This window comes from Pongo pygmaeus, chromosome 4 (assembly GCF_028885625.2).
Source record: "Pongo pygmaeus isolate AG05252 chromosome 4, NHGRI_mPonPyg2-v2.0_pri, whole genome shotgun sequence".
Lineage (NCBI taxonomy): Eukaryota > Metazoa > Chordata > Mammalia > Primates > Hominidae > Pongo > Pongo pygmaeus.
Window position 1 is genome coordinate 127,170,428 of NC_072377.2, and position 23,696 is coordinate 127,194,123.

At 36.2% G+C, this 23,696-nt stretch overlaps 1 protein-coding gene and 1 pseudogene across 1 annotated transcript in view; both read left to right on the plus strand.

The window, feature by feature from the left end:
• SNX2 (sorting nexin 2) overlaps nucleotides 1-23,696 on the plus strand; it is a 54,724-nt gene that overhangs the window by 5,966 nt on the left and 25,062 nt on the right. The window contains exons 2-6 of the mRNA XM_054488259.2: nucleotides 14,584-14,701; nucleotides 19,013-19,176; nucleotides 21,183-21,249; nucleotides 21,395-21,438; nucleotides 22,784-22,925. Of these exons, the coding sequence (XP_054344234.1) occupies nucleotides 14,584-14,701; nucleotides 19,013-19,176; nucleotides 21,183-21,249; nucleotides 21,395-21,438; nucleotides 22,784-22,925 (535 nt within the window). The remainder of the gene's footprint in view (nucleotides 1-14,583; nucleotides 14,702-19,012; nucleotides 19,177-21,182; nucleotides 21,250-21,394; nucleotides 21,439-22,783; nucleotides 22,926-23,696) is intronic.
• On the plus strand, nucleotides 15,404-15,544 carry LOC129037750 (small nucleolar RNA U13; annotated as a pseudogene).

Below are 23,696 nucleotides of genomic sequence, written 5' to 3' on the forward strand. Positions count from 1 at the left end.
ATTATGAATTATCTGTTTCAGAGGGAAAAATTTGTGAACAGGTATTTAAATGCATTAAGCATGGAAAATTACTAGAAAGAGATTTATGAAGAAGCATAATTCAAGTTGACCACTTTCTTTTGAAACCATTAAATTTAAGGAGTTTTGAATGAATTATTTTTAGATCCTATAAAAATATGTTATTTTATGAAGTTGCTTGAGACAGGGATGCTCAGCTTTTCTTGAAGAGATTTTCTTAGCCTCTTCCCAGCCTCTGGCAACCACTGATCTGTTTTCTGCCTAAAGTTTTGTCTTTTCTAGAATGTCATATAGGTGGAATCATACATTATGAAACTTTTAGAGTTTGACTTTCTTTAACTTAACAGAAAGCATTTGAGAGTCATTAAGTTTGTTCTATGTATCAATTGTTAATGGCTTGTTTATGATTGAATTTAGTATTCCATTGTTTGTATGTAACAATGTTGGTCAGCTGAAGGACATTTCAGTTGTTTCCAGTTTGGGGTATTTATGAATAAAGCAATATAAACATGTATTTACAGGCTTTTGTGTGAGCATGAGTTTTCAGTTTTGCAGCGGACATACTTACAAAGTAGGGTGGCTGGGTTGTGTGGTAAATATAAGCTTAATTTTAAATAAACTGCCAAACTATTTTCCAAAGTGGCTGTACCATTTTGCATTGCATCAGTAATGACTAAGAATGACAGTTTTTCCATATCCTTGTTAGCACTTGTTATTATCAATTTTAATTTTAGGCAGTGGTGAGCTTAAGGCTGGTGTTGCTAGCAAGAACTGCATGTTACATTTTTAGGAATTTTATGAACTAGTTAATAAACAGCCATTATTAAAAATTAAATGCAATGAATTTAATATTAAATATATACATATGTAAAGATTATAAATAATTTTATAAAATTTTTATTAATGTTATAAATATGTAAAAATAATAAATATATAAAGCTCCTTGCTTTCTAATTCCTTTACTACATTTCAGTATTACCTATGCTCTTGAGATTAATTATGTCTGTTGTGTCTGTATGTTGGAAGGTATGTGTCTTCCCAACTCTACCACAGAAATCAGCAAAAGCTAAAAATCTGGATCTTCTCCTCTGCAGATCTGATTGCTAAACATTTACCAGCACAACACTGATTTTTAGCCATTCTAAGAGGTGTTTAGTGTTACCTCGTGCCTTTAATGTATATTCACTAATGACTAATGTTGCTGAGTATCTTTTTATGTACATACCATCTGAATATTATCTTTTTTGGTTATGTGTCCTTTTACATCTTTTGCTTTTTTTTTATTTTATTTTATTTGAGACAGAGTCTTGCTCTGTTGCCCAGGCTTGGAGTGCCGTGGTGTGATCTCGGTTCACTGCAACCTCCACCTCCTGGGTTCGAAAGATTCTCCTGCCTCAGCCTCCTGAATAGCTGGGATTACAGGCGCCCACCCCCACTCCCAGCTAATTTTTGTATTTTTAGTAGAGACAGGGTTTCACCATGTTATCCAGGTTGGTCTCGAACTCCTAACCTCAGTTCGCCCTCCTCAGCCTCCCAAAGTGCTGAGATTACAGGCATGAGCCACCACGCCCGGCCTATTTTATTTTATTTTATTTTATTTGAGATGGAGTCTCACTCTGCTGCCCAGGCTAGAGAGCAGTTGGCGCAATCTCTGCTCACTGCAACCTCCACCTCCCCAGTTCAAGTGATTCTCCTGCCTCAGTCTCCCTAGTAGCTGGGATTACAGGTGCCCACCACCATGCCCAGCTGATTTTTGTATTTTTAGTAGAGATAGGGTTTCACCATGTTAGCCAGGCTGGTCTTGAACTCCTGACCTGAAGTGATCTACCTGCCTTGGCCTCCCAAAGTGTTGGGATTACAGGCATGAGCTACTGCACCTGACCTGTTTTGCTCATTTAAAATATTGAATTTTGAGAATTATTTATGTTCTGAATATTTTTTTTCCCAGTCGGTGACTTGGGTTTTTTGTTTTGTTTCTTTGTTTTTGTTTTTTGTTTTTGTTGAGATGGAGTCTCGCTCTGTCACTAGGTTGGAGTGCAGTGGCGTGATCTCAGCTCACTGCAACCTCCACCTCCCCAGTTGAAGCGATTCTCCTGCCTCAACCTCCTGAGTAGCTAGGACTACACGCACGTGCCACCATGCCCAGCTAATTTTTTTTTGTATTTTTAGCAGAGACAAGATTTCACCATGTTAGCCAGGATGGTCTCAATCTCTTGACCTCGTGATTCGCCCATCTCGGCCTCCCAGACTGCTGGGATTATAGGCGTGAGCCACCACACCTGCCCGGTGACTTGTTTTTTTGTTTGATTAACAGTATCTTTCTCAGAGCAGATGTTTAACATTAACATTTAAAGGAAAGCTATCTTTTCTTTTTTTTATTGATAGTATTTTAGATGTTGCATATATGAAATCCTTTGCTAACTTTAACCCACAGTCACAAAGATTTTGCTTATAGTTTCTTCCAAAAGAATTTGGAATTTTATATTGTACATTTGGGATTCATGTTGAGTTAATTTTTGTATGAGATATGGGTTGACATTCTTTTTTAAAAATACAGATAATTATTCCAGCACCATTTGTTGAAAGTCTAGCTTTTCTTTATTGGGCTGTCTTTTTCAGAAATGAACTGACCATATATGTGTGGGTTGACCTATTTCAGTTTTGTTTCATTGATCTATTGAGAATCCTTTCCCAGTCTAAACTGTCTTGATTATTTAATCTGAATCTTGAAATCAAGTCGAATGACTCCTCTTTGTTATTTTAAAAATTGCCTTGGCTATTCTAGTTCTTTTGCTTTTTCTTATAATTTTAGAATCAACTTGTTGATTTCTACTGAAAAATCCTGCTGAGATTTTAATTGGGACTGTGTGGAATTCATAAATTAGTTTCAGGGGAATTAACCCATTAACAATATTGAGCCTTCAAGCTATAAGCATAATCTCTATTTATTTAGTTAGATCTTACTTGATTTTCTTTCACTAATGTTTGTAGCTTTCAGCATACAGATCTAGCACATTTTATTATGTGCTAGATGATTTTCTGTGTAGATAATCATATTGTTTGTGATTGGAGTTTTATTTCCTTCTTTCAGTCTTTATACCTTTTTTTTTTTTCTCTTGTCCTAATGGCTGGGTAGGACCACCAGTATAATATTGAATAAAAGTGGTGATAGTGAATAGTCTTTCCTTTTTCATGATCTCAGGATATAAGATGTTATCTGTAAGGTTTTTTTTTTTTAATGAGCTTAATCAAATGAAAGAAGTTCTCTGTTTCTAGTTTTCTGAGTTTTTATCCATGAACGGATGTTAATTTTGACAAATGCTTTTTCTGCATTCATTATGATAATCATATAGTTTTCTTCTTTAGTTTATTGATAAGGTAGATTATATTGATTTTTTCTTTTTTTTTTTAAGCCCCACCCTTAGAATGTTTTTCAAACTGATTCAAAAAGGTTGAATCAGCATTGCATTCCTGGGATAAGCCCCACACAATCATAATGTATTTATCCTTTTTATATATTGCTGGATGCAATTTGCTAGATTTTGTTTAGGCTTTTGTGTCTGTGTTCACGACAGATACTTGTGTTTTCTTTTTCATGTGTCTTTGGTTTTCATATGAGAAATGCTAGCTTCATTAAGTGATTTGGCGAGTGTTTCCTCTTATTTCATATTCTTGAAGAGGTTGTGTGGAATTAGTCTTATGTCTTCCCTAAATTTTGATAGAATTTACTAATGAAGTCATCTGAATTGTAGTTTTGTTTGTTGGAAGGCTTTTAATGACAAATTCAATTTTTAAAATACAGGACTATTTCATGGTGAACTTTGGAAGTATGTATCTTTTAAGGAATTTATCCGTTCAGTCTCAGTTGCGAAATTTATGGGCATACTGTTTTTTGTAGTACTTATCATCCTGTTAACATGTTTGTGGAGTCTGTGGATGGTAAACTTTTCTCTTTTTTTCCTGATACTGGTAATTTACATCTTCTGTTTATTTATGTATTTTGATTTGGTAGAGGTTTGATATCCTCTTAGGATCTTCTCAAACAATTACCTTTTGCTTTCATTGATTTTTTTTCTCCTGTTGTTTCTGTTGCGAATTTCATTGATTTCTGCTCTTTGTTTTCTTTCTTCTGCTTGCTTTGTGTTTAATTTGCTCTTCTAGTTTTTTTTTTGTTAATTTTAATTTTTTATTTTTATTTTTTATTTTTTGTAGAGATGGGGAGTCACACTATGTTGCCCAGGCTGCTCTCGAACTCCTGGCCCCAAGTGAGCCACTTACCTTGGCCTCCCAAAATGCTGGAATTGAAAGTGTGAGCCACTGCACCGAGCCTGGTTTTCTAGTTTCTTATTAAAGTAGAAGCTTGGATCATGGATTTGAGACTTTTTTCCCTTCTCTTGCTGTTTAGCTATGTATTTCCCTCTAAGCATGACTTTGGCTGCATTCCACAAATTTTGATAAATGTGTTTTTGTTTTCATTCAATTTAAAATAATTTCTAGTTTCTCTTGTGACCTCTTAGTTGATCTATGAGTTATTTAGAAGTACATTATTTAATTTCCAAAATTTGAGGATATTCCAGATAGCTATTACTGATTTCTGGTTTCATTTGGTGATGGTAAGAGAATGTTTTATGCTTTTCATGTTTTTAATTTGTTAAAGTCTGGTTTATGGCCCAGAACATGTTCTATTATGGTGAGTGTTCTGTGTGCACTTTTGAAAAGAATGTATAGTCTGTTTTGTTGGGTGGAGTGTCCTATAAATGTTAGGTCAAGTTGGTTGATATTTTTCTATCTTTTCCTGTTACCTATTTACTTGTTTTATCAATTACTGAGAGAAAAGTGTTGAAGTCTCCAAGATAATTGTATATTTTTAATTTTTATTTCTTGTTTTAGTTCACTTAGTTTTTCTTTTATGTATTTTGAAGCTATTTTGTTACATAGATGCTTAGGATTGTTTTGTCTTCTTGGTAAATTGACCCTTTTATCATATAATGTCCCTTTTTATTGATGGTAATATTTCTTATTCTGAAGTTTACACCTTCTGATGTTTAGCACAACAGCTTTCTTGTAGATTGTCTGCATGACATATCTTTTTTATTGTTTTACTTTTAACTTATTTAATATGTCTTTAAAGCAGGTTTTTTTTAGGCAACATGTGTAGTTATTTTTATATCCAGTCTAGCCATCTCTGTTTCCTAATGGGTATGTTTAGGCTGTTTATTTAATTATTGATGTGGCTAGATTAGATCTACCATTTTATTTGCTTACTGTTTTTCTCTTCAGTTTTTTTCGTTTTCTCCTTTCTTGTGTATTACTTTATGTTTATTAGTATTTCATTTTATCTACTGGGTATTTATTTAATATCATTATATTTAAATATATATTTTAGTGGTTGCTCTGCAGCTTAAAATATACATACCTGAGTTAATATTATACTTCACGTAAAATGCCAAGCTTTACAACCACATAGGTTCATTTACCTTCCCTCCTTTACGCTTGGAAGTCATTGCTGCGCGCACACCAATAGCATAGTTTTGCAGTTGGCACCATCCTCAGGAAAAGTTAAGACAGAATACAAAAAAAAATGGCAAAATGGATCTTTGTAAGGATGGGCCATTTTTTACATTTTGGCTCCCTCCTTAGTCGGCCTGCTATTTTTTACTTTTATATTGTTGCTTTTTGTATTCTATCCAGAATTTTTAGTGTCAGTCTGTTGGGGAGGGAGGCTTTAGTGGTCCTTGTTGATCTTGTTTGGAATCCAAAGTGCCACTTTTTAATTGAAGAGATACTAGCAAAAAAATCTTAAAATTTTTTATCCTGCATACTACCAGGTGATGGTGTGGGGGAATAAAAGAATATTCATTTATTAAGAATACAGATGTCTACTCAGTTGTATATCTTGGACAACTGTAGTTCTGATCATGAAGAACCTGTGCCACAGGCAGAGAAGCCATCAGTATTCCTTTCCACCATCACTTTCTCATTTCTCCACACTCTCCACACTCCTTTCCATCCACTAGAAAATAGCTCTTTTCCCATTCAGTAGGAGCCTGGAAGAGGCATGGAGAGGCAGGACAAAGATAAGTAGGTTTTTGCAACCTTTAAAGAGTGACAGCTCCCTTGGCTGGGTGTGGTGGCTCACGCCTGTAATCCTAGCACTTCGGGAGGCCGAAGCAGGTGGATCACTTGAGGTCAGGAGTTCGAGACCAGCCTAGCCAACATGGTGAAACCCTGTCTCTACAAAAAATAAAAAAATTAGCTAGGCATGGTGGTGCATGCCTGTAGTTCCAGCTATTTGGGAGGCTGAGGTAGGAGAATTGCTTGAAGCTGAGAGGCAGAGGTTGCAGTGAGCCAAGATTGCACCACTGCACACCAGCCTGGGAGCAAGACTGTCCCAAAAAAAAAAAAAAAAAAAGAAAGAAAGGAAGAAAGAAAAAGAGTGATAGCTCCCTGGCAGTTGAGCAGGGCACTCCAAGCTGCTGATGGTTGGACACTTGAAGGAAGTAGATTCCTCATAGCCTCTCCATAGTGATATGACTGCTCCCCAGCAGCCTCTACTTGAGTTGCCCACTGCCCACATCATTCCCATTGTGCAGTCCACTCTTGGGCTCTGGACTATGAGGTGAAAAGGTTGTTTTTGTTATATAAACATGTTTGTTTTTCTTTCTTTGTTTCTGGTGTCAAAACTATGAGTACCCATGGTATTAGTAATATGAACTTTCAGTTATGATAAGAATACATTATACATTGCAAATAGTTTACATGTATTATAACTGTATACTGTATTATAATCTTTACTTCAACAGTAATGTCTATTTTAAAGAACTTAAGAGGAAAAAATAATCTGTTTTATTTATTCAGATATTTACCATTTTTGTTGCTTTTCCTTTACCCGAGGTTTGCTCTTGTAATTTTTCGTTTTAGCATAAAGAATTTCCTTCAGCATTTCTTTTTGAGCAGATCTGTTGGTGATGAATATTCTTAATTTGTACTTCATCTGAAAACTTTATTTCACCTTCAATCCTGAAGGGTATTTTCACTGTTTATAGGTTTCTGCATCAATAGGTCTTTCAACACTTTGAAAGTGTTATTCCACTGTTTTGTAGCCTTTGTGATTTCTGATGAGAAATCCACAGTTGTTTGAATTGGTATTCCCCTGTAAAAATATGTTGTTTTTCTCTAGCTGCTTATATTTTTTCCCCTATAGCTTCCATTTTCAGCAGTTTGAGTCTAATGTGTGTAGGCATAGTATTCTTTGATTTTAGCCTCAATGAGGTTTGCCAGGCTTCTTGAATCTGTACATTTATATTGTTCACCAAATTCGGGAAATTTCAGCTACTGTTTCTTTAAATACTTCTGCAGCAATCTTTCATCCTTCCTTCTGGAACATTTTGGTATTGTCCCATAGATCCTTGAGGCTTTGTTCATTTTTTCAGCTTCTTTTCTCAGGAGAAGTTATCTTTGTTATTCAGATCGGATATTTTCTATGGATTTATTTTCAGTTGCACCAACACTTTGCTCTGTCAATAACAATAACAACCCATTATTCTCTTCGGTAACAGCTCATTCTGTTATTGAGCTTATGTGAATTTTTTGTTTCAGGTAATTTTTTTTTTTCAGTTCTAACATTTTGTTTTCTTTCTTTTTTTGTAGCAGCTTTCTTTTTTTGCAGCAGCTTCTGTTTCTTTGCTGAGAGCTGTCATTTCATTCACTTCAAATATGTTTACCTTTACTTCATGCAATATAGTTAGAAATGCTTTTAAAAGTTTAAAACAATAATACATTCAACATCTGGGTTATTTCTAGGTTGACATCTGTTGATTGTCTTTTCTCTTAAGATTTGGTCACATTTTTTGGACTCTTTATGACAAATAATTTTGGACTGTATCTTAAACATCCCAAATGTTATATTGTGTAGGCTCTGCATCCTGTTATAATCCTCTGGAGACTATTGGGATTTTTTGTTTATTTTTTTGTTTGGTCAGGCAATCAACTTGCTTAGGTTCAGATTCCAAATTTCTGTTTTGCCTTCTGTGGGCAGTGGTTCTAATCTCAGTTCAATTTTCAAAGCTTTTGCTTCTTCAGGTCTGTCTCATGCAGGCACCACTCAGGTCTTAGTCTGGGACTTTGACAGTGACCTAAGTATCAATTGAGTTTTCCAGTCTGTGAGAATTGCTGTGCTGTTTGGCTGCACATGTGCTGCTGCGGGTTGACCCTGAGATTTGCACACATTCATTCACAGAATTAGGAGATCCCCTTCTCCAGTTTTTTCTCTGGGATTTTCCCCATATTCTTCAGTTTACAAGACCGCCCCCCCTTCCCCACCACACACACACACGCACGCACGCACGCACGCGCACACACACACACACACACACACTTCCTCTAGCCTGAAAGATGAGGTTTCTTTTGGCGTTTTGTCTACCTGTGCTGTAGCTCCTGTAGTGCAGCTCCATGCCTGGGACTTGCTTTCAGCAAATCTTACAAGAGAAAAGAGGGGGAGAAAACAGGGATTTATTCATATACACATACTCCTTAGCTCATATGACCCCTTTGTCTGGTTCATCTGGCCATAAAGATGAGATTTCTACCAGAGTTTAGCTGTCTCTGTCTCTATACCATTGCACAGGTCTGTGACTGAGGCCCACTTTCAGGACAAAACTATTAGAGAAAAGAGAAAACGAATAGACTCTCTACCTTTTATGATCTGTCAGAATTTGTTTACTTTTTAGATTCCTCAAGTACCTTTTTAATTTTATCTATAGGCTTTAGTTATAATCAGAGAGAGAGGCTCTAGTTGGCTTACCACTTGTATGAGTTATCTGTTGCTGTGTAACACATTAGCAACTTAAAATAATAAACATTATATCACAGTTTTTAAGGGTTGGAAATCCAGGAGCAGCTTAGCTAGCTAGGTATTCTCATCCAAGGTCTCTCATACAATTGTAGTCAGGATTTCTGCCAGTGCTGCAGTCATCTGACAGCTGAGGAGGATCCACTTTTTTTTTTTCTCACAGAATCTTACTCTGTTGCCCAGGCTGGAGTACAGTGGTGTGATCTCAGCTCACTGCAACCTCCGCCTCCCGGGTTCAAGCTATGCTCCTGCCTCAGCCTCCCAAGTAGCTGGGACTACAGGTATGCGCCACTATGCCTGGCTAATTTTTTTGTATATTTAATAGAGATGGGGTTTCTGTATGTTGGCCAGGCTGGTCTTGAACTCCTGACCTCAGGTGATCCGCCCACCTCAGCCTCCCAAAGTGCTGAGATTACAGGCGTGAGCCACCGTGACTAGCTGAGGAGGATCCACGTCTAAGCTCACTCTCATGGCCATTAAGAGGAACCTTCATATCCTTGCCACATGACGTCTCTATAGACTGCTCAGCATCTGACAACCCATTTTTCCCAATGAGTGGTCAAAGAGAAAGGGTAAGCACAAGACCAACCAAGTTGGAAGCCACAGTCATTTATAACCTAATGTCAGAAGTGACATACTATCATTTCTGCTGTATGCTGTTGGTCACACATATCTACCCTGATACAGTGTGGAAGGGAGGATACATACAAAGATGTGGATTCTTGGAGGTAGGGATCACGTGGGTGGATCCTCCTGGGGGCTAACTCTTGGCTGTAACTTGACCTCTTTGTATTTCTGTTTTCTACAAAAGCAAGATAAAATACAGTATGTTATATTGGGAGAACTGCAAACAATTTCTCGTTACATCAGTGAGCATAAAATGCACATCATAGAAAGATGGTGTGTGGCAGCAGATGAGGGTTTATGGGAAAAACTAGTTACTTACTTTGTATGTATGCAAAGGGGGTTAGCTTTTAGACCATAGTCAATGAGAAGTCATTGAAGAACTATGAGCAACACATAGATTTTTAGATTTCCTTGTAGCAATATGAAGAATATACTGGAAGTTGGGGAAGAAGATAGTAAGACAGTTCACTTTGGTTGGGCAAAAAAAAAAATGGTTTTGGGTTGTCGCAGCAGAGATACATATAAGTGAGAGAAAGGATAGAAGATAGGGGAATTGGCTAGTTATGGAAGATGTGGATGGTAAGAGAGAAGTAGGACTTTGGGAAAATGTCTGGATTTCTGAATTGGGTCACCTACCAAGAAAGGCAGTTGTTTCTTCTTCCCAGTCTTTCTGCCTTTTACTTCCTTTTCTTGTCTTTTTGCATGCAGCTAGAACTTTCAGTATGATGTTGAAAAGAAGTGGTAAAAGGGGACAACCTTGTTTTGTTCCTGATTTTACTGGGAAAGCTTCAAATTTCTCACTATTAAGTATGATGTTAGTTGTAGGCTTTTTGTAGATATTCTTTATCAGGATAACCTCTATTACTAGTTTACTGAAAGTTTTTATCATTAATAGATATTGGAGCCACTTTGCCTTATTTTTATGTGGATGCACTATAGGCTATTTCAATTTTTTTTTTTTGTTTTTTGAGACAGAGTTTCGTTCTTGTTGCCCAGGCTGGAGTGCGATGGTGTGATCTTGGCTCACCACAACCTCTGCCTCCCGGGTTCAAGCAATTCTCCTGCATCAGCCTCCCGAGTAACTGGGATTACAGACATGCACCGCCATGCCCGGCTACTTTTTTTCGAGACGGAGTCTTGCCCTGTCGCCCAGGCTGGAGTGCAGTGGCACAGTATCAGCTCACTGCAGTCTCTGCCTCCTGGGTTCCAGAGATTCTCCTTCCTCAGCCTCCTGGGTAGCTGGGATTACAGGCGCCCGCCACCACGCCTGGCTAATTTTTGTATTTTTAGTAGAAATGGGGTTTCACCACATTGGCCAGGCTGGTCTCGAACTCTTGACCTCAAGTGATACACCTGCCTTGGCCTCCCAAAGTGCTAGGATTACAGGCGTCAGCCACTGCGCCCAGCCTAATGTATTTTTAGTAGAGATGAGATTTCTCCGTGTTGGTCAGGCTGGTCTCGAACTCCTGACCTCAGGTGATCCGCCTGCCTTGGCCTCCCAGAGTGCTGGAATTACAGGCGTGAGCCACTGCGCCTGGCCCTCAATTTTTATAGTAATATAGAACATCTGATTGACAAACTTGTGGTTAATTCTTTGACATATCCATCATTGTTTTCTTAAAACTCAGTTAAATGATAGTCATTGAGTGTTTCACTGCCAGATACTGAGTAAAGAGTAGTGAACAAGATGAGATACTCTTCCTTTCTATGTACAGCGTGCAGTCTATAAAACAGATAATACTTATAATGTGGTAAGAGAAATTATGACAGAGGTAGGTACTCTATAGACGCATATAGGCCAGTCACCCAGTCAGACTTTTCTAGAGTTACAGTTAAGGTTGTCAGGAGTACTTTCAGAGGGAATAATACACAAACTTGTTCTTTAAATTCCTTTAAGTGAAAGTTGCTAAGTTAAAGAGAGGCCCACTTTTGTGAGAATTTGGGACTTTAAAAATTAGTTCTCGAGAGAAAAGAAAGCCTCTTTAAATTTTCCTATAAGAGTTTGAAACTACTTTGAATGTTCTAAAGAGATATTTTTGTGCCATTGAGGGTAGTTTACTTAAAAAGCTGATGAGAAAATCTTATTAATTAGGAGTGGCATCAAAAGACTATTGATCCTACAAAATGCTTAGTAACTGTTGGGCGCGGTGGCTCACACCTGTAATCCCAACACTTTGGGAGGCTGAGGCGGGTGGATCACCTGAGGTCAGGTTTTCAAGACCAGCCACATCAACATGGTGAAACCCCTTCTCTACTAAAAATACAAAAAAAATTAGCTGGGCGTGGTGGCGGGTGCCTGTGGTCCTGGCTACTTGGGAGGCTGAGGCAGGAGAATCGTTTGAACCCGGGAGGTGGAGGTTACAGTGAGATCGTGCCATTGCACCCCAGCCTGGGCAACAAGAGTGAAACTTCATCTCAAAAAAAAAAAAAAAAAAAATTGCTTAGTAACTATACAAGAAAATATTGATACAATTTGCCTTTAATTAAGAAATTCTATTGCACAATCTACCATTAAGAAAGTAAAAAGGTAAACCAAAGATTGGGAGACTAAATTATTAATATATATCTGACAAAGAATTTTTATCCAGAATATATAAGGAACTTCTGCAAATCAATAGAAACAATAGAAAAATGAACAAAATATTTGAAGAGATTCTTCACAAAAGGATATCTAAATTCCCTTTAAACATATGAAAAATTGCTCACCATCATTACTTATCATGGAAATGCAAATTCAGAACACAATGGTACATACTCTACATGCTAGAGTAGCGAAAGTGAAAAAAAATGGAATGTATCAAAATGTTGGCAAGGAATTGGAGCAACAAAGTTTCATATGCCGCTGGTGGGAGTGTAAAATTATACAACCACTTTAGAAGATTGTTTACTAATAACTTCTAAAGCTGAACATTCATCTACCCTGTGAGCCAGCTGTTCCATTCTTAGGTTTATACAAACATTTGTTTACATGTTCACTAAAAGATGAACTAGAAAATTCATAGCAGCACTATTGATAGTATTAATAGTAAAAAATTGATAAACATCTAAGTGCTTATCAACACTAGAGTGGTTCAAGTATGGTATTCACACAATGAAATATTATACACTTATGATAATGAGTGGTCTGCTACTACACAGAACAATATGGAAGAATCTTACATACATAGTAACATTAGGACCAAAAACCAAACACAAAAAATAAGTACCATATGGCTGTATTTTATGAAGAGCAAAAATAGGAATAATTGATCCATACTGGTAGAAGCCCGCATGGTAAAGAATGGGAGGGAGCATAAGTGGAACTTCTAGGTTTGATGGTAATGGTCTTTCATGATCCAAGTGCATTTGCATAGGTATGTTGAGTTTTTGAAACTATCTAGCTGTACACTTTTGATATATACAGTTTTTTTGTGTTATACTTCAATAAAAAGGTTTTTAAAAGACCTGGTTTTGGCCAGGCACAGTGGTTCACGCCTATAATCCCAGCACTTTGGGAGGCCAAGGCAGGTGGATCACCTGAGGTCAGGAGTTCGAGACCAGCCTGGCCAACAGGGTGAACCCCATCTCTACTAAAAATACAAAAAAAAATTAGCTGGGCGTGATGGCGGGCACCTGTAATCCCAGCTACTCGGGAGGCTGAGGCAGGAGAATTGCTTGAACCCGGGAGGCAGAGGTTGCAGTAAGCTGAGATCACGCCATTGCACTCCAGCCTGGGCAAGAAGAGCAAAATTCTGTCTCAAAAAAAAAAAAAAAAGACCTGATTTTAACTATTGTAATACAAAAACCATAATAAAGATAAAAGCTACACACTCTAGGTTTCATTGTGTTACTCATTATACGTTAAGGTTAAAGAAGTATAAGAATGGCTCATTCCTGTGATCCCAGCACTTTGGGAGGCCGAGGCGGGTGGATCACCTGAGGTCAGGAGTTCGAGACCAGCCTGACCAACATGGTGAAACCCTGTCTGTACTAAAAATACAAAAATTAGCCGGGCATGGTGGTGCATGCCTGTAATCCCAGTTATTTGGGAGGCTGAGGCAGGAGAATCACTTGAACCCAGGAGGTGGAGGTTGCAGTGAGCCAAGATTGCACCATTGCACTCCAGCCTGGGCAATAGAATGAGACTGTGTCTTTAAAAAAAAAAATGGTACAAGAATAGTCATTAGCTTAGATGAAATATAAATGTCTTGAGAGGTCACATTTTTAGTTTGAAGCAATAGAAATTTTAGAATAATTGGTCTTAATTCAACTAGTAGTAAGTTTTCCTCTTATAGTAAAATAGTGCTTTGAACTTCTTGGACATGTGACATGTTTTCAGGATCTGTTGAGTTACGTGGAATTTTGGTGTTTGGGTGTATCTGCCCCCACCAGGAAAAAAAAACAAACAAACATGGCAATAACAAAAACAAAATTAGGGATTTTTGAAAATCAAGGGACATGATGTGGTTTTGGTTCTATTGTATATGACTGTGTAAATTTGGTTTTTGTTAATTATAACTCAGTATGATAAACTAGTACCTCCAAAAAGGATGACTAGGAAAGGTTTTCTGGCCAGGGGCGTTGGCATACACCTGTAATCCCGGCACTTTGGGAGGCTGAGGTGGGAGGATCACTTGAGCTCAGGAGTTCAAGCTGGGCAACATGGTGAAACCCCATCTCTACAAAAAATAAATAAATAAATAAATAAATAAATAAATAACCAGGTGTGGTGACGTGCACTTTTAGTCCCAGCTACCCTGGAGGCTGAGGTGGAAGGATCATTTGAGCCTGGGAGGTCAAGGCTGCAGTGAACCAAGCTCACATCACTACACTCCAGCCTGGGCCATAGAGTGAGACCCTGTCTCAAAAATGAAAAGAAAAAAAAGGTTTTCTTTTTTAAATCTTAAGTGACTTTTTGTTAAGAAGGATGATGAGTTAAAAGTGTGTTATTAGTTCATTCTTACTCTCAGAGGAGGAAATATAAATAGCTGTTCTTGTTCTTTCCTCCATTCTTATCAAGAGAATGTTCTATTTCTGTAGTACATGGTGACAGAATTACAACAGGTAAACATGCCAATCCATTACCTATTATTGTTCTTTTTTAACAGTCAAGTCCATCATCTCCAGAACCAACTAGTCTTCCTGCAGAAGATATTAGTGCAAACTCCAATGGCCCAAAACCCACAGAAGTTGTATTAGATGATGACAGAGAAGATCTTTTTGCAGGTAATTGTCATGTATTTATTTTTTAATAATGGTCAATTGCAGTATATTTTCTATTAGATAGAAAATGTCTAAAACAAAACAAATTCTATATAAAGTGTTAGTGGCAGCTCTTGTAACAACTTAGAAGGATGGGGAATTTCCAGTCACATCACTCTATGAAAAATGTGGACTGTCCAGAGAAGCAAAAATGTGGTTCTTTCTGGCTGTAAGCATTTGAGAATAAATTATATATTATAATTTGATTGGGGGCAGTACTTAGATGCAAAAGACTAATGATTGTGATGTTCATACTTTGAGAAATAGCAGTGATTATACTTTTTTATTGCTTAGAAGTTGTCCCAAAGCAAAATTAAACTATGGATTTAAAAATTATTCTATATTTATGTTTGAAAGCTGTTTTAATAAATTGCTGTACTATTTACCATCTGTTCCATTTGACCCACTTTTAGGTGAATAAATTGATGCTTAAGGAATTTGTTTTTGATACAGGGGAAGGATTTGGTGTAGTTCATCCTAACTTAAGAAGGACTCTCTTTAACAATTATCTGCTTTAAAATTAAAATTAATGTTTTAATATTAAAAAGTAACATCTTCCTTAAAATTAATGACACAAAAAATGAAAATGGTAAATTTTATTTTTTGTGTTTAATAGCCTAATTTACCTGAACTGGCTTTCATTGAGTTAAAATTTAATATACATGGATTCTTTTGTGGCTCAGAAGCTTGGGATTTTCACACTAAACATTTTTAACTTATGAGATTGGGACTTCACATTAATCTCTAATCTTTGAGATGTGCCTCCCTCAAACCTTGCTACAGTATTGGCACATTACCCATCTCACATGAAAAAGGAAAAAGAGAAAAAGAGAAAAAATGAATAATTATGTTCTCAACTTTCATAGTGGTTCAATATTCAAACCATTCTGTTTTTTTGTACAAACGTGTTTGAAGATACAATCCTCCATCACAAAAATCCATATAATTTACACCTTGATTCATTCCATGAGAAGTTGTCACTGGAGATGAATTCACATATTTTATTATGTCACAAAACTAAAAGTATGATACCAAATACCAATCATGTTCTCTTTTTAAAATTTTAAGCCAGCTAACAACTTAGAGTCAAAATCACTGTTAACCAGAGTTGTAATATTTCAGTATTTGTTATTGTGTCCTCTCATGGACTTTTTTCCAGGCAGTCTTTCAAAGTTGTTTCATAGTATTTGTATCTTATGCTAAAAGATGACACAAGTTCTTTCTCTGCTTAGCAAGTACTAATCTAAAATTCTGTGTATTCCTTTAATAGTATAGGGTCATACATAGAGGTTTTAAATTATCCATTTTCTTAAAGACTCCTTCACGCTATAGTCTCAGATTTCTATGTAGATGAGTATGTTTAAACCGTACTGTAACAACAGAACTGTGTCTATGTGTGTTTGTGTACATGCAAGGTTTTTTTTTTTCTTAGCAGTATGCACAGCTGATCAAAGAGTTAGCCAAGTGAGGACTGTACAGTGATATTTGCCCACTTAGCTTGGTTGGAAAAAAATTAAAAACAATTTTAAGACAGGTCTCACTCTGTCACCCAAGCTGGAGTATAGCCGTGCCATCATAGCTCACAGCAGCTTTGAACTCCTGGGCACAAACAATTCTCCAGCCCTTGCTTCTCAAGTAGCTAAGACTTCAGACATGTGCCACTATACCTGGCTAATTTGTTCATGTTTTGTAGAGATGGGATCTTGCTATGTTGCCCAGGCTGGTCTTGAACTCCTGGCCTCAAACAGTCCTCCCACCTGGGCCTCCCAAAGTATTGGGATTACAGGTGTGAGCCACTGAGCCCAGCCAGAAAAATCTTTATAGTGTTTTATTCTACCTAGCAGTCTATACTAAATTCTGTGAATCAAATATGGTGAATATCAGTGTTTGTTTTAAAAAAAGAGAGAGATGGGAACTAAAGAACAATAAACATAGTCATCTGTCTCCTTTGTTAACCCAAAAATAGAAACATTTTTTATGCTTTAGCTTTCATCTTAAACTCAGCTGTATTTCATAATGACATCATTAAGTGACTGAAGACCTAATCTGATCATTTTTGTATGAATGAATGAGTATTATACTTGGTTCTTATTTATAATACATTTTAACAGGTGTAGCATTTCTCCTTCTGTGGAGGAGTATGGTTCTAGGAAACTATAATAGGGAGCAGCATATGTTACTGGGATGGTGAAAACTATTGTCCAGTAATGAGAAACCTATACTCGATTTGTCCCTCCTATACCAGAGGAGAGAATATAGATATTGCTCTAGTGACATTGACATAATCAGTTCATACATGTCTCAAAGTATGTCTCCAAGGAAAAATTAATCTTTATAGTTAGCACCTATGAAGCATCTTCCTGAACCTTTAGGTCTGCTTTAAATTAAACCTTGTGAATTTGTAATATATTGGTTTACTTAAGCTAAAAGGTGTCATGAAGAAAATTTAAGACAGCTTATATATATGTATGTTGAATCTAAATCCTACAATTTTTGAATGAAGCAGCCTGTTAGTGTTAATGACACAAAACTCAGTATCAGTAAAGTAAAATGTGATTAAAAAGTTTAAATGACTTTATCTGTACTGATTTCTCAATAAAGTTACTATCTCTCACAATATTTTGCCTGTGGGTCTGTTGCCAAATAACAGTGCCTCTTTCAGATTCTGGGGTTTTTGTTTTGTTTGGCGCTTGTTGTTTTGCTTATTGTTGTAAATATCTCACACTTGTAGCTTTGATATACTACCTTTTTTTTACTTTATCATATTACTCACTGGTTTCATTTCTTTACAAAAAGAGTAATAAATACCAGCAATCACCACAGCCTGAAGTTGCATATAAGCTTTTATTTTGTTACGGTGGGCTTATCTATAGCCTGTTTCAACATATATAGTCCATTTTCCTTCCTCTGGTTACCGTAGTTTGAAAGATTTTTAGTTACTGATCATTTTCGCTTTTAATATGAAAAAGTAAAGAGATCATCTATACCAAGTAAGGATCTCATCAACATGAGATAACCAGTAAGAATAGCTTGATAAAATGTTGACATGTATAACCTTATTTCAGGTAAATATGCTATTACTGCTATACCTTGAGGTATTAAAATTAAAATTGTTCACTGACTATCATTACCACCATCTTGAACCTCTAAGAATCTAAGAACCTCAGGTTAGAAACCACTGGCCTGGTCCTGTGTTTTCCTTGAGGTCCTGCCTTCCTTTCCTAGTATCAATTCTACAAACTAGCAAAGTTGTAGTTTACATTATGGCCACCAATTGTAATTTTCCCTTTCCTGGCTCTGTTTTTTGCATATGCTATTATTCCATTATCATGGAATTCTTTCTTCATTTTTTCTCTACCCATTTCAGTCTTCTCAGATCCATTTTGTAAACTGTTCCTGATTTTTGTCTCCCAGCTCAACTCAAATTGTAGTGTTTGTTCTGTAGCTCATGTAGCAATTAAATGTCTTGTAACATTCTTATCATTGTTTGCCTGGCTATTATTTAAGTCTTTTATTATTATTTAACATCCCACATGCTTATGTCTTGTTTTCCCCAACTAAATTATAAACTCTCTGAGGGCGGGTATGATATTTTACATTTTTGTGTGTTTTTCTGTTGCACTTAGCACAATGTTATGTAGCCTGTAGACATTCAGTTTATTGATTTGGTTTGATGTTTTAAAATTATTAGTATTAGATTTTTCAAGTGAGTGGGCATGTTAATTTAAAACCTAAACACCTATTTGTTTTGTGTCATATTTGTGTATCCAACTAATTAATATCCAGTAATCTTTAGCAATTAATTGCTTTAGATTACTAACTTTGTAGCTTTTCCTAACCAGTTTTTAATCCAAGTTAAAATAGTTGTAGACAGACTTCCACCATAAAATTTGTGTTTATATGTATAAAATAATCATAATATTAGTGTAAATAAATATTTGAAAGGTAAGTTACCACAAGTATAAGATGTTACAAATCCAAACATGAATGTGGAATCATCTGCATCATTGCTTTTCTTTCAGCCTTATCCCTACCACTAGTATAATTAAGCTAACTTAATAGGATTCTTTCTAAAACCAACAGAGTTACAGTTGGTTTTAAAGTTGTGATAAATAAGGATGCATAAAATTCCTTTGTGACAATTATTTTTAAATGACATTATTTTTATATTTGTGGGTAATATAAAAATATTTTTTATAATCCATTAACTGCTATGTAGAATATTGGGGGTTTGCTTGCCAGTGTTCTTAACTAACTTGTTTAATCTATGTCTAGAAGCCACAGAAGAAGTTTCTTTGGACAGCCCTGAAAGGGAACCTATCCTATCCTCGGAACCTTCTCCTGCAGTCACACCTGTCACTCCTACTACACTCATTGCTCCTAGAATTGAATCAAAGAGTATGTCTGCTCCCGTGATCTTTGATAGATCCAGGGAAGAGGTACAGGAAAATGTGTTCTAAATTAATATGTAAATATATACCTTTTTTCCCCACCCAACATCACTCTGCTGTTAGTCATTTCTAATCAAAGCCTTTCAGACATTTGGGGAAAAGAATATTGGACTAAATGAGTTATGGGATCTGGCTTCTATCTTCCCCCACTCTACCCAGTGACCTGGGCATATCATTTACCTTGTTAAGTGAAGGAGTTTTTCATTTCTGATTTTATGATAATAGTGTGCGTTTCCTAGGGTGTCTCTGTTGGTCAGATGATATATAAAAGTGCTTTGAAAACTTAATCACAATAAAGTGATATTTTGAGTAAATTTATTTGATAAAATTTGTAATAAATGCTGTTAATACTTAAAGGTTGATATTGAAAAAGAAGGGAGGATGTATATCAGTTAAAGGTACATTCTCATGATTTGGCAGTAATTTCTGACAAGGTGAATTTGGAAAAGAAAAATTATACGGAGATTATTTTAATGGCAAAATTATATATTTAAAAGTCATTCATGGAAATATGTCCTTAAAATGACCATGATTAAGTAACAACCACATGAAAAATATGAACAATCTCGCAAACATAATATTAAGAGAAATAAGACATAAAAGAATACTTACATAATTCTAATAGATGAACTTTAAAAACAGGTAAAACTAAGGTACAGTGCTAGATGTCAGGGTAGTGGTTATGTTGGCAGGTAAAGAATGGGTTGTAACTGGAGGGGAAGCATAAGAGGGCCTCCTGAGCTGTAGTGATGATGCTTATTTCTGATTTAGGTTCTGGTTACAAACGTGTTCACTTTGTGAGCTTTGTTGAACTGTACACTTAAAATTTATATACTTTTTATGTAATGATTTTTAAAAGTTTTACTTTAAAAATATCTGTACAAGAAGACAACCTTGAAATAAAACAATTATGGTTCGAAACACTTTTCATTTAGATAGTGTTAGACTATTAATAATTGCCTTGAAAAATTTGCAAAGTTGAATAATCTCTGAACTTTGTGCTTGAGAATAACAAAGCTTTCCTGCAGAGCTAATGTTTGGATTGCTTATTTTTAATGGCATTTACAAGGGCTTCTCTGAAGTCTTGACATAGGGTTGTCATTTTTCCCACTTACTGCTTTTTCACTGAGGTTTATAATGCTTTCCTTCGCGTCCAGAAGAACGTGTTTATTAGATAATTAGAGAAATCTTGATACTGAAGTTGCTTTTCAATATAATCACTTCTGCTGGTATGTAAGGTTGTACTGGTAAAAGTAATGACTACTACCTCCTTGGTATTAAAGGGTATAGATAGAACTTTGAAAAATGCTAGTATTAAAATTAATTAAGGAGGTAATTTTTTAAGAACCTGAATCTGAAGATTCAGTATATAGAACAATTCCACAATATTTGTACAAAAAGACTAAAACATTTTTTCTACATCTGAGGAATTAACATGAGATTTTGGGCTGGGCGCAGTGGTTCACGCCTGTAATCCCAGCACTTTGGGAGACCGAGGTGGGCAGATCACCTGAGGTCAGGAGTTCAAAACCAGCCTGGCCAACATGGTGAAACCCCGTCTCTAGTAAAAATACAAAAATCACCCGGGTGTAGTGGCAGACACCTGTAATCCCAGCTACTTGAGAGGCTGAGGCATGAGAATTGCTTGAACCCAGGAGGTGGAGGTTGCAGTGAGCTGAGATTGAGCCACTGTACTCCTGCCTGGGCAACAGAGCAAGACTCTGTCTTTAAAAAAAAAAAAAAAATTGTTACTTCTCCAAATGGTCTTTTTCGTGTGTGTGTGTGTGTGTGTGTGTGTGTGTGTGTGTGTGTGTATTTTATTTATAAAGTCAGGAAATGTGAAAGTTTTTATTGTTTTTCAAAAATGAAGTGCTAGGTGGCTAAATTATTTGTTGTGACAGTGACTCTTACAGAAAATAGGTGATAAAAATTAGTGTCATGACAATAATTTAAATTATAATTTTTAATGCCAAAAAATAAATTATACTTTCTAGATTGAAGAAGAAGCAAATGGAGATATTTTTGACATAGAAATTGGTGTATCAGATCCAGAAAAAGTTGGTGAGTCAATACTTACTATATTTTGTATTTACTTTTTATTAGTTTGTTGGTTTTGTATTGTTTTTCTTTATACATCAGTATAGTATTAAATGAGTTTTATTTTTATGCATGTGATTTTAATAGTAGTGTTTGACTTTTTTTGTAGGTGATGGCATGAATGCCTATATGGCATATAGAGTAACAACAAAGGTGAGCTTTTTGTGCTTTTAAAAAAACTATCGAGCCCTCATTATGTGTAGTATGAGGATATGGCTATGATTAAGGTAGAAGTGATCCCTGTCTTTATAAAGGTTACCACCTAATAAAGATTGCCAAGAAGTAGGTACAATGAGTTGTGAGTGGTTTGATATGTAGTGTTCAGTGAGAGTATGCAGGATGGGACCTGATTTAGACCTCTGGATGCCTAAGCCAAGACATAGGTGAGGGAAATGATGGGGAGGAGTGGGGGAAGAAGAAGAATGCTTGTTCCAGGTGAGGAATTTGCTTATGCAAAAGCCAAAAGTCAAGAAAGCATTGTGCTTTCTAGACTCTCCAAGAAGTGATGCATAATTGAATTGTTCGGCAGTAAGCCTTTGTGTATTATGAGCAGCCACATTTTAAGGAGTTTGGCTTCATCCTAAGTATAATGGAGAGCCATTAAAGAAGTTCAAAGAAGAGTGTGGCACAATTAGGTTTTTGTTTTAGAAATATTTCTTTGGCCTCAGTATGAATTGGGAGGGTCAAAGTAGAGGTCAGCATTTCCAGTTAAAGGGACACTGCAATGATTAAAGGATTGTATGCCTTTAAATCTTAAAAGAGCGTGTCTGTCACAGCAATTCTAGCTGTAAGCAGTAATACTTTATACTAAGAAAATGGTTCTGGAGATGAGCAAAATAAGTGGCTTCTTGAGTTATGTAGGCGGTAGAATTGACAGGACTTGGATGTAATGGGTGAGGAAGGAGAAGGATGCCTAGGTTATTGACTAGAGGGACTTTGCAGCTGTGAGCGTGATCCATGGAGAAAGGCAACATGGGCAGGAACACAGTGAGGTCGAGGATGACAGTTGTTAATTCATTGGATAAATATTCATTAAACACCTACCATGGTGTCAAGCTTTGTTGCAAGCACTGGGGTATAGTAGTAAACAATACAGACAAGGGTGGCATCTTATAGAACTTATGTTCCAGCAGGGGGAAATAGGGTAAGTTTGAAGTGCCAGTGAGATTTAAGTGGAGGGGTATTTGGATATATTGGACTGAAGCTTTGAAAGACATCTGGGCCAGATGTAAAGATTTAAGAATTATTAGCATAAATAGAGTGAATAAGATCAGTTAAGATAGAATAATGCAAATACTTTTTTGTCCTATTAAGATTCTGTAAAATACATCTATGGTTTAGGTTTTTTTTAGTTAGAACCGTATATACCACATTAGTTAGATACTCTGCATTCTTTTGCAAAGTAGATATATGTATGTGTTCACAATTATGTATAACATTAACTTGTGGAATAATTGCTTGCTATTCAAAATTTGAAATACCTCTTCTTCACTTGTAGACTTCTCTTTCCATGTTCAGTAAGAGTGAATTTTCAGTGAAAAGAAGATTCAGCGACTTTCTTGGTTTGCACAGCAAATTAGCAAGCAAGTATTTACATGTTGGTTATATTGTGCCACCAGCTCCAGAAAAGAGTATAGTAGGTAAGCACAAATTTTTCAAAAATTAATTTTTGTTACTGTTACTAGTTCAGTTTTAACTGTATAGATTTGTGGATTTCTTAATCATTCACTGTCAACATTTTATAATGTGTAGAGATAACTGAATTTAAATATTTCATTTATACTAATCATGCATGGATTGAAGAATGTATTGGTAATAGTTTTATTTTCTAACACTTGAAGATTTTTGTTTATGTAATACAGTAATGTTAAATATTGGGTTGAGGCCGTGTGTGGTGGCTCACACCTGTAATCCCAGCACTTAGGGAGGCCAAGGTAGGAAGATCACTTGAGGTTAGGAGTTCGAGACCAGCCTGGCCAACATGGTGAAACCCCTGTCTCTAGTAAAATACAAAAATTAGCCAGGCATGGTGGCACGTGCCTGTAATTCCAGCTACTCGGTGGGCTGAGGAAGGAAAATCACTTGAACTCAGAAGGCGGAGGTTGCAGTGAGCTGAGATCACGCCTGGGCAACAGAGTGAGACTCCGTCTCAAAAAAAAAATTGGGTTGAAATTTACCAAGTTAAAAGCAGTTGGAAGCCCTAACCTTTTAGGGTCATTTGATTACCATTTTACTGAGGCACAATCAGAGAATACTTAATATTATTAATGTGTTAACATTTTTCTAAGGGATGGAGGTGTTAGACCCTCACTAGCCTTGGCTCATATAAGAGCTATTTAAATTCATCTTAGTTCATTTCGTACCTCAATTTAAAGTTTAAAAACATTTCTACTTTTTTTTTTTTTTTTTGA